General features: G+C 44.1%; 1 protein-coding gene across 1 annotated transcript; it reads left to right on the top strand.

Moving 5' to 3' along the window:
• The first annotated feature begins 6,444 nt into the window (after positions 1-6,444).
• On the top strand, positions 6,445-7,566 carry LOC149355791 (zinc finger protein 346-like). Its single transcript, XM_089577690.1, has 2 exons — positions 6,445-6,741; positions 7,264-7,566. The coding sequence occupies exons 1-2, from the start codon at positions 6,445-6,447 to the stop codon at positions 7,564-7,566; spliced, it is 600 nt and encodes a 199-aa protein (XP_089433816.1).
• The last annotated feature ends 4,175 nt before the right edge of the window (positions 7,567-11,741 follow it).

Raw genomic sequence — 11,741 nt, 5'->3', positions numbered from 1 at the left:
TGGCGGGGCCATCCTTGTCTCAAGGTGGAGCAACTAACACTACGCCGCCAACTCCAAATCAGGCTGCGCAGACTCCCGGGTCGGCGGGCCTGAAGACCTCTTCCCACAGGTCCTGGTCAAACTCGAACGTGAACGTGCCCTCTGCACGGTCGTCCAGCGCCTCTGCACAGCCGATGGACACGACCCATGCAACTCCTTGCCGTCCTCGTCGGATGGTCGGCGGAGCTCCCTGGATCGGTGAAAAAAAGACAGGCTCCGAATCACAGGGCCATAAACACCTTGATCTAGTTTTCAACTCGATAAAAACACGAAAATAAAATGGCCTTCATAATACAATGGAACCGCAGAGGACTGGCGGAACACCTACACTGATATCGAAGACATACTAAGAGCACACGCTCTTGTCGCCTTATGTCAACAAGAAACAAATTTAGCTCCCCAAAAAAATAACTTTCTTAGGAATTACACTGTTTTCCGCCGCGATCAGGAGCAGGCGAGCAGGCTTTCGGGAGGCGTAGCCATCATAGTGAAAAACGGTGTCCCGGCTCGTGAGCTTAAACTAAAAACATAACTCGAAGCTGACGCAGCCACTCTGGTCGCACATAAAACCATTACAGTGTGCTCTCTATATATAGATCCGCACATAAAGTTAACACTTCATGAATTAGTGTTAATTTGAGAGCAGCTATCAGAGCCATATCTGGTAGCTGGAGACCTTAATGCACACTCATGTTTTTGGGGAAGCGAGAAAACGGACACTAGAGGTCATTTTATAGAGGATTTTATTCTATGCAGAAACGTCTGTTCACTGAACTCGAATAAGCCCACGTATTCGTCCCCAACTTCGTCGCAAATGAGGGTTTCAGATTTGTTTATAGTTAACCGTCTGTTTTTAGCAATTTCATCTGTAGTGTTTTAGACAATCCATATGGCAGCGATCATCTCCCTGTCTTAATAAGTCGCTCATCCTCGCCAACAGTCGTTCCCACAAAACCACGGCCTTGGAAGCGACATTTAGCTGACTGACAACTTTTTAGAGCAGAAGCCGAATTAGAGAAGATAGTTTTCGAACACCTTGACATTAATGAGATCAATGAAAAATTCACAAACTGTATCTTAGCTGCCGCACATTTAGCTATTCCTCAATCTTTTGGAATAGTGAAACAAAATCGCAAATACTGGTATACAAAAGAATGTAAGGATGCAAAAAAAAAAAAACAAAGCTTGCGGCATTTTTCGTAGATATCCAACTCATGCGAATTTCAGAAACTTTAGAAAGGCGCGAGCAAAAGTTCGGTATATCTTTGTAGTGCCGAGAAAGCATCATGGCAGAGTTATGTCTCATCCATAAACAGTCAAATCACATCAAAGAAAATGCGGGAGCAGGTAAGAATATTAAATGGCAATCACTCATCCTTCACAATCCCCCTTTTAACAACACCTGGAAGACAAACAAGTATAGGAGAACAGGCAGATATATTACAGGAGCACTTCACTGCTCTTTCAAGTTCTTCAAAATATAGCCATTCATTTTTAAAATACAAAAAAATAGCTGAAAAACAAAGGCCGTCAACTAGTGGAGGTGCAAATGAAAAATAGAATAGTCTAATTAACTTCCAAGAAATCGATGGAATGCTACATGCCGGCAAAAAAACTGCTCCAGGACCCGACCATACACACTATGCAAACATAGCAAATCTTGCCCAGCCTGCCGCAGAGGCAGTTTTAAGAATCTTTAACAAAGTTTGGGTATTGGAGAAAACACCCGAGGCCTTGAGAAAAGCCAATATTGTACAATTTCTTAAACCTGGGAAACGTCCAACCTCCCCTAGCAGTTATAGACCCATAGCCCTGACCATTTGCCTCGCGAAATCCTTTGAAAGTGTCCTTAATAGAAGATTATCTTTTGTCCTTCAATCCTGCGATCTTCTTGACAGCCATCCGTGTGGTTTAAAAAATAGATGCTGTACAACAGATCACCTAGTTCGTCTTGAAAATGCTATCTGAGAAGCTTTTGTTCATGAACAGCGCTGTATTGTTGCATTTTGCGGTTTAGAGAAGGCATATGACACAGCGTGGAGGTTAGGGCTGATTCAAGACCTTGCAGACTTCGCATCCGAGGCAGAATGTTGAACTGCCTAAAAGACTTCTTATCTAACCGTTCTTTCCATGTACGCGTGGGTTCAACCCTTTCAAAGAATTTCATCCAGGAGAATGAGGTAGCTGAGCAGTGTATTTTAAGTACCACGTTCTTTATTGCAAAAATGAACTCTCTGAGTAAAATAATCCCAGGGTCAGTTATGTACTCAGTCTATGTAGACGACCTCCAGATAGCTTGCACATCCTGCAACATATTAACATGTGAAAGGGAAATACAGCTAACATTAAATAAAATGGCAGCATGGGCGGACAGAAATGGTTTCCGCTTCTATCCACGGAAACGGGTGGCCACTTTGTTCTCACTCAAACGAGGCTTACAGGCAAATCCCACCCTCCACTTGAACGAAACAGCTACCCGTAAAAATGAACAGAAATTTCTAGGCATAACATTTGACAGGAAACTTACTTTCCTGCCTCATATAAATGCATTTAAAAAGAAAGCTCCCGATCCCTTAATATACTTAAAGTCCTCTCCCGAAAGCACTGGGATTCCGATAGGTCATGTGTTTTGCAAATTTATCGCTCTGTAGTGCGCTCTTCCCTGGATTACGGATGTATAGTATACGGGTCAGCGAGACCGTCGTACCTGAAACGACTGGACCCGGTACATAATTCAGGTTTGCGTTTTTTCGCTGGTGCATACAGGACATCGCCTATAAACAGTCTTTATGTAGAAACAAACGAACCATAACTTACAGACAGAAGAACAATGCTCACGTGTTCATGCATTTTAAAAATCCGTTCAGTACCTAAACACATCTGTCACGAGATAGCCGCAAAGTGCCCATCGAGAACACTAACAACAAACCGCAGACTACCAGCCCGCTGCTCATGCGTTTCGAAGAGATGTGCGAAAACCTCTGCATACTAGACACATTACCTGGCATATCTCCAAGCCGAGATCCACTCCCTCTATGGTACTTTTTTCCTGCAATCTGCGATTTCACTCTTACAAAGTTCCATAAAAAATAACGTCGACAGCAGCATATAATGTAAGAATTTCTTGCACCGGAGGAAAAATACAGTACTTTCACACCTTCTTATACAGATGGCTCAAAAACAGATGCTTATACTGGAAGCGCAGTGGTACAAGGGAATGGGAATCCAACAGTAAGGTTTCTGCAATGTGCATCAATCGTCACTGCCGAATGTTGCGCCGTCTGTGTAGCCACTCAGCAAATAGTAAATGAGAGCTCACAAACAGCATTATTTACATAGACTCACTAAGTTTACTTACTGCTTTCCACTCAAGAAATGCAATCACTCCATCACTTGGTGGCATTATACATAACATAGTGATAGCCACAGGTCAAGGAAGAAGCGAACAGTGCTGTGTTCCGAGTCATATCGGAATAAAAGGAAACGAGACAGCAGACTTGTGCGCTGCTCAAGCTCTTGACAGGCAAATCAGAAAAGCAAATATAAGGTTTAAAGGTTGCATTAACTTAGTTCATTGTAACATAAGACAGAAATGGCAGTCCGTATTGAACAAAGAAGCAAACAAATTACCCTCAGTAATGCCAGTTTTAGGTGAGTGGAAATCCTGCAACCACCAGGAACGTTTCAAAGAAGTGGTTATCTGTCGTCTCCTATATGGCACACGCACCTCACACATAATTTCCTACTTACAAAACAAAACATGCCACAATGTGAATTATGCAAAGATGAGCTAACAATAAACTATGTTTTATTTTCATGCACAAAACTAGAAATACTGAGAAAGGAGCTTTTTACATTTTTTTATAATGAACACATACCATTCCATTCAATATTGCTCTTAAATGAACATGCATTCGTTGACATTTCACAGGTTTTTAAGTTTCTAAACATAGCAGGACTTTTAAAAAATTGTAGATGTAATAAATATTGTTCAGTTTTTATCAAAGTTCATAATCAAAGTTCTTTTGATTATGAAGTGTTCATTTTGTTTTTTCATGTGAACGCCAAGAGAGAGTGTATTTTTATTGTCTTTTGTTTGTACCCCCCCCCCCATCCCTGCCTCGGCCGCCGAAGGGGAGCCGGCAGTATTTGATAAATAAATAAATAAAAATAAATAAAACCAGCAGATTTTCTGAATCACTCCTCAGCCACTCTCTCGTTCTTAGAAGAAGGCTGAAGTCTTTACTCGATTTGTTGGGGGCTTCGGCATCCTTGCGCAGCCAAGGATGGTTGCAGAGGATATCTGACCTTCTTCAAAGCTTTTACCATAGGTCACTTCTATAACTTTGTCCTATATCTTTAGTAGGTTGCACGAAATAACTTTTTTCGCCGTTACACCACCGTTGATTTACACTTTTCTATAACATACTGCATAAAACAATTTTCTCTACCCTCAGCTTGGTGCATGATAGGTTTGGTTTGGTTTATGGGGTTTAGCGTCCCAAAGCGACTAAGGCTGTGAGAGACGCCGTAGTGGAGGGCTCCGGAAATTTCGACCACCTGGGGTTCTTTAACGTGCACTGACATCGCACAGTACACGGGCCTCGAATTTCTCCTCCAAAGAAATTCAGCCGCCGCGGCCGGGATCGAACCCGTGTCTTTCAGGCCAGCAGCCGAGCACCATAGCCACTGAGCCACCGCGGCGGCTTGGTGCATGATAGCCTTAGCCGCTTATAAGCCATTAAACCCTACACAACACAACGCGCATTTGCTACAAATAATGTTGGTCGCTTTTCGATATAGTGAAACTGTTGACTAGCTACAACAAATTCCACCATGCAATCAGGCAAGATGTCACGATTATGCGTACAAGATAGTTTTAATCACCTCAAATCACCTCAATTTTTACGCAATTCTTAGATACCGGGGTTGTTCCTGACAATTGGAAAAAGCCAAAATTACACCCATATTTAAAGCGGATGAACGCACGTGCCCTAAAAAATCATCCTGTTTCCCTCATTAGTATACCGTCAAAACAACTTGAGCACATTATTTTTTCCAATCTAATGACCCACCTAGAATCAATGAACTTTTTCTGTCCCAATCAACAAGGCTTCTGGAAGCAGCTGTCATGTGAGACCTAGCTCGCCGAATTCACCCATGACATTCTACAATACTTAGATAACCTTGTCCAGATCGACACTATCTTTCTCGACTTTTCAAAGGCATTTGATCGTGTTTTCTATAATCTTCTATATAAGTTGTCATCGCTCACCATTCCACAAAATTTGATCTCCTGGCTAGAACACTTCCTTAAAGGACGTAAGCAGCTCACCCGGGGTTAATAAGAAATTTAGGTAAGGGGATGAGATTAAGAAGTTTGCGGGGATACAGTGGCCGCAACTGGCGTAGTACAGGGTTAATTCGAGAGACACGGTGGAGGCATTTGCCCTGCAGTGGGTGAAGTCAGGCTGATGATGATGATGATGTATGATCGATCATAGTACAGTTACTAAGGTACTAAGGTACAGGTACAGGTACAGGTACTAAGGAGACGTGTGCTGGCCACGAGTCAAGGCTATTGGCGTTACATTCTGTGCTTATATAACGTCTCCGTGATAATCGAAGTTTTGACTTTCATCGTGAGACCAGTTATTTGTCAATTAAGCTTGCGTGGGTATGGATGCAGTCAAGGAGGTGATGGATCAGGGCGTGATGCGTCTCCTGCAATGTGCTTGCCTCGAACGACTACTATGCAAGGCTGTACTATTATTTTTTGGATACCACCAAGTTTCGTCCATATGACATTCCCTCCAGCTGCCGAAGTGTCATTATGCTGATGAACTTGTTTTTGAATGACAAGCATGAGGAAGAACGTGAAACGGAAAACCTAAATGCACGTAGACTTTATTTTTGCCTCTGGAAATACTGTTGTGTAAAGCTTACCACAAGCAGGAATGAAGGCAGACGAAGGTTTTCTAAGGTGTTTACGCCAACAGTGAAAGGAAAAAACTTTGGGGTGGCAAGAGTGATATGAGCTCTTTAGAGCCGTGGATAAATGGTAAGGCCATAACGCGTTGGCCGTTCTTTGTACATTGCTCACAGCTTTCTACATAGAAACAGAGTCGCGATCTTCTGCCTCGCCTGAATGTAATACAATAGATAACAGACCCCGTGAAACAAAGCTGAAAATGATAAGTGTGCACTCCTACAGCGATAAAGGAACAAAAGTTATTCAAGAACAATAAGACTTCGCGGCAGTATCTTATCAGGTTTTCTCGTTTGCAACTTACAGGTTCGGCGGAAATACTTTAAATTTGTGGCTTTTCGTAGAGCAACTCCTTCCGGCAAGTGAAGTGTTATTGAACTCGAAGCCATCGAACATAGTCGCACATTATTTTGCAGATGGCGTCGACACGTTTCTCCTGCGAGCCATGCTGCATGCTTTTCAACGGCCCTGTGCCCTACCACGACCACCTGAAGAGCGTCAAACACCTAAAGAATGTTGAAAGCCAGAGGCACTTCCAACCACGGGCCGAAGTCGGAAGACCCGCCGCTGAGGCCGCCACCCTGGATTCCGACGCATCCGCGGCACCGGCTGCCGCCGTGACAATTCTGGCGCAGAGCGCAGGGCTGCCGTTCCAGTGCAATGTCTGCAACGTAGCCATGACGTGTCAAGAGGCCCTGACTGCCCATACGAGCGTGAGTTGAATTCCGGGAACAAATTGCTGTCAGTTAACCTTCGCTCAGCTGGAAGTATTCTTAGAAACAGTTATTTGCAGTTGGACACCACCACCACGCACCTGACAGCGCATTTCAGGTGTTCTTTGGCACAGGGAGCCAGTTATGCACGTTTTATAGCGCAACAGAACTTTTTGTACCGCAACAGACCGTTTTGTAGCGCAACAGAACAGCAGAATTTCGTGCAGTTACTAGAGAAAAGTACTACAGATCTGCAGCCTACAGAAAACTACTATACAGTACTACAGAAAAATGCTATGAAAAAATAGAAAAATTTGTCGTGATGACAAAAGTACAAAATATTGTGTTGTATTTTTGACGCGATTGTGTAGACTTTTGATTGTGATGTGTAATACAAAGCTGTTGCTGTGAAACTAAAGGACACACACCCTGCACATTCCCTCTCTAGTAGCCTCAACTATTCACTAAACCCTTGCTTGCGCAATTGACAACGGGCACGCATTCTGCTTCTTTCTATCGCAGGGCAAGAAGCACCGGAAGGCGCTGCAGAGAGAAGAGGTTCTGCGTCGGATTTCACTTGACGAAGGCATACGCGCGCTGTCCTTGTCGGAGTCAGCACCGAACCAGACAACGCCCGTAACACCCGCATGCTTGCCGCAGCATCAGCCGATGGAAGATGAGGAACATGTGGACCTGTCATGCCAGTACTGTGGCATCGTTCTCTTCAGGAACATTGGGTACAAATTGGAGCACCTGGAGACTGACGACCACTGCAACAAGAAACTCCAGGAAATCGAGCGACAAGGTGGCACGCCGCAGCAGTAGCCGAATATGGCGACAGTCATGTAAGTTATAAAGAAGAGGCAGATAACAAATACTGCGGTGATCCCTTAAGAACATTTGCTTGTGTGTCTCATGAGAAGCTGCTACTATTGCACAACAAAGCCACCAGATTGTCTTGAGAGTTTCTAATGAGTTTTCTCCCGAGTTTTTTCTGTGTTTCTAAAGAAGGTTCGCCGCTGTGTTTCTCCAGCACTTGATGTGAGAGTTTTTTCTGAGTTCTCAATGGGTACCGGTCAATGAGTGTCTGGTGCTTTTCACGAGAAAATCAGCTCTCTGTATTTGGTTTGTGGATGCTGACACTACAAGCAGTTCGTGACGACCTTTTTATGCAGATGCAAAGCAGAAACAGACGTTTCATATATGGGAAAGTGTACTGTTATGTACAATAAGCTGCAGCCAGTCTTCAATGCCGTGCATGCAGCAGCCTGTCTTGTACGGTGTGCAAAGAAATACACTCACTTTATTTCTCTGCAGAGCATAGAAGACAGGCTGTTCTTCAAATGAAGTGGTGTTGTTTCAATGTGGGCGCAGGTGTACCCTGAAAAAGACCAAAAGAAATCGGTTTTTGTTTAGTACTGCAGTACTGCAGTACTAAGTACTGTTTAGTAAGTACATTACTAAACAGTACTGCAGTACTGTTTAGTAATGTAGTACTGCAGTAAACAGAAGTTAGAAATTTCAAGCTCATGAAAACGAAGCCCATCATCCTTCGAAAACGGCAAATAAACCTGCCTTTTCTGCTCATTCCTAAAAGGCATGCATGCCTGCATAGGACATTAATATATGGTCCCTCAGTATATGCATACTACAACAATGAACGGCTAAAACAATGAAGATGACAATAAGTTTGCAAGGAGTTAACAACCAAAGTATACGTTGTACAAGAATTTGGAGTTTCCCGTAACCCATCTTTAGAACCCAAACACCCAACATGGGTAGAATTTCAGTACTGTACATTCAGCTTCACTAAAGAATATTTCCAGCATTCCAGTTTCTATTTTTTAGTGCAAGTTAGGAATGCTAATCATCTAACTGATACATTCAGTGAGCCAAAAGCTATTACACTATGACCAGTGAACCCTTTGCAGCGATGGCGTAGAGGTAGAGTAGCTGCCTTATGTACGAGAGGATTGCGGTTCGAATCCTAGTCTCTCCCAAATTCACAAACTGGTTAAAAAAATCCGCGAGTTGAAGGAAAACAGCTAATTGGTCTGGGGCGCGCCGTCATAAACATGTGCACTCTCTCATAAGAACAAGTTCTGGTCACCCTGATTCAATGTGTGGCCACAACCTCTCATAAATACAGAACTTAACCCACAATTCTCAGTGCTCAGCGCCAGCGAAAGCAACCGATCAAGAATGGGCTCAGACCTGTGACACAGCAGAAGGTGCGAAGAACGATCAGGGGAATGTGCATTCCCTGGCATTAAGCAAGAAAAGGTGCTAACTGCATCGACACGGACAGGGTCCAAGGCCTTTTTTAATGGTCCGTCCTTCCTTGAATTTGTTCCTGTTTCGTAGAGCGATGTTCCTCTTTGCTCGTCGAGCGTGAAAACGGCTCTTAGCGAATGACGCTCAACATTTGCCGGCTGAGTTTTGCAGTGCGCATGCGGCCGGCTTAGCAGTGTTTTCCACCATCACGCCGCCTCCAATGTTCGTCTTGAATGTTAAAAACAAAACAAGCAAGAATGCCTCATTTACTCGAAATCACATTGACCATTCCAAGTGACACTGCATTCCATACTTGTTGTACATCCTATTGTTCTGCATCACTTTCCTTGGCAAATGCACTGAAGGAGTGCACAAATGAAATACAGTCGAGCTCACTTATATTGAAACTGGTGGTCATGAGGATTGGGTTCACTATAACCGAGGTTCGTAGTAAGTGGACCTTTCTTCTTACAGGCATTTGGCACTTCGCGGTGGGTCGGCCTCTACGTCTCCGGCTCTCATCAAAATTGTACGGATGCAGCGACGAAGCTACTGCAACAGATCTGCACGTGGAATGGGGAATTGCACTGCCCTTTTGTGTGCGCTGCTTCCGCATGCCAGCAGAAAATAAATTGGAGAACCATTTGGAAAACACACATCACGTCGCCAGTTGGCCAGCAAGGCATACCATGTGACTGGTTGGCAGCCAGTCACACGTTATGCCTCACTGGCCAGCTGGTGATTTGAGTTCTCAAATGCTGGCATTGGTTAATCACCGAGACTGTGTACCATTTTCACCGCTGTCCCTCTTTTGCGTGCACCAGGCTTCTGCTACTACTTTAGACCAACTCGCACACATGCATGCACTTACTGGCAGTGCATTCAGTCAGTGTGCGCTTGGCCACTGGTTTCAATGCTGAATTTTTATTTCTTTTTGGCGATCTTCGCATTGCTTTAGGGTGGGTAGGACGTGTTCTCACTTGCTCGACGTCGAGCTCTCATGGCCGTTTATTCTGTGAGACGCATAGCCATTGCTCTAACACATGTTTTGACAGTAGCACCACCCTCATTCATAATAACTGAGCGTTCATTATAACTCCAGTTATTATAGGTGGGCTAAACTTCATATAGAATATTGCCACAGAGACTGCCAACCTTTGGCAAGCTCCAAACAAAAGGAACTACCTTATCGCAAGTGCATTAATGCTTCAAAATTACACTGAAAGAGGGAAGAACAGACTGAATAGGTTTTGCAATACCGGACCTATACAGGCCTTCTGTATGTCATAATTAAGTATTGAGTTTTTAGTTCACACTCAAACACATCGCAATAAAAGGGGGCCGAATTCAACTTCCAAACGTGGTCAATGTCTAACCTACTGTCGCAGGAGTTGCACTGAGTTAGTGCATAAAAGAAACAAAATACGAAAGCTAGGGGTATGCACGCGCGCCATCGTGTCGAGTCGATGCTGCGCTGGATGACACACTTCTGCATGCGGCCGCCGTGGTGGCTGAGTGGTTACGGCGCTCGGCTGCTGTCCCGAAAGTCGCAGGATAGATCCTGGTCGCGACGGTAGAATTTCGATGAAGGCGAAATTGTTGAGGTCCGTGCACTCTGCGATGTCAGTGCGCGTTAAAGAACCCGAGGTGGTCGAACTTTCCGGAGCCCTTCACTACGGCGTCTCTTATAGCCTGAGTCGCTTTGGGACGTTAAATCCGAAGAAGCAAACTTTTGCATGCATTCAGAAAGTGCCGCCAATCTGGTGCCTGCTAGCAAAGTGATAACATATTAACCAGGTTTTTTAAAAGGCAGCTTTAAGTTGCGTCTTAATCTGGTGGCTCCATCACTTACATTTTTTTATTTTTAAGATGTCGGGCGCACTTGTCTTAAAGGTATAGCTCGAAGTATGACCCTATGTATATTATTTGCTGTTGAATCGATGGCTAGAGCTCACAAAAAAGCCAAGACATGGAGCACAGCATGTAGCTGTTATTTTGAGTTTGCAGCAAGAGACGATGTCGCAACCACTGCAACACAATGGCTCTGGACTACCAGGCACGGCAAGCATAGACCTAACTCTGACATTTGGTTAAAGTTTCTGTGGCAGCCTTATTCTGTGACCATGTGCACTATATTTTATCCTTTAAGAAACACCGTAGTGGACATCACGATGGTACTCGCAAGCACGTTCAAGCCGTACAGTTAACGGCTAGGATAGGGTGAGGGTAAATAAGTGAGCGGTACATTCCCATGCGAAAACACCAGTGCCGTGGCCATTAGCATTTGCATTTCACATAAAACACACTAGTATATTTACAGTGAATATCATATTTTACTTTGTATTAAGAAGCGAGAACAGGGAATCAGCTTTAGACCAGCCCCACAACAGCTTCTTTTAGAGAACTGCTTCCATTGCTTTAGACAACTGTGCCGCCCTGGCACCAATTCCTTTTTAGACAGTGAAAGTGCAGGCCGTTATACATTTCTGTTAGCGTTAAGGAACACAGCCTACCGCAAAGACATCTGAAACAAAGAACTTATTAAATTTTTTATGGTTTGCGAAAAACTGTTGTAAAGTATCGCAAGGTTTCGTAGCCCCGAAAGCTGGATACAACTCGACTCAAGATGGATGTATCTTCCGGCACGCCCGTTCTCCGCTGGAGGCACAGCTCACTTTACCGCCAAAATAAACGAAATACCCGAAAAACAAGTCCCTCTACACAAA

Source organism: Amblyomma mixtum, chromosome 3 (assembly GCF_055824585.1).
Source record: "Amblyomma mixtum isolate Tamu chromosome 3, ASM5582458v1, whole genome shotgun sequence".
Classification (NCBI taxonomy): Eukaryota; Metazoa; Arthropoda; class Arachnida; order Ixodida; family Ixodidae; genus Amblyomma; species Amblyomma mixtum.
The sequence above is the reverse complement of the archived record's forward strand: the minus strand, read 5'-3'. Positions and strand labels throughout refer to the sequence as shown.

Coding starts and splice junctions, on each gene's coding strand:
- LOC149355791 (XM_089577690.1), top strand. CDS start 6,445: ATGGCGTCGACACGTTTCTCCTGCGAGCCATGCTGCATGCTTTTCAAC. Junction 6,742..7,263: donor CCCTGACTGCCCATACGAGC/GTGAGTTGAATT, acceptor TTTCTATCGCAG/GGCAAGAAGCACCGGAAGGC.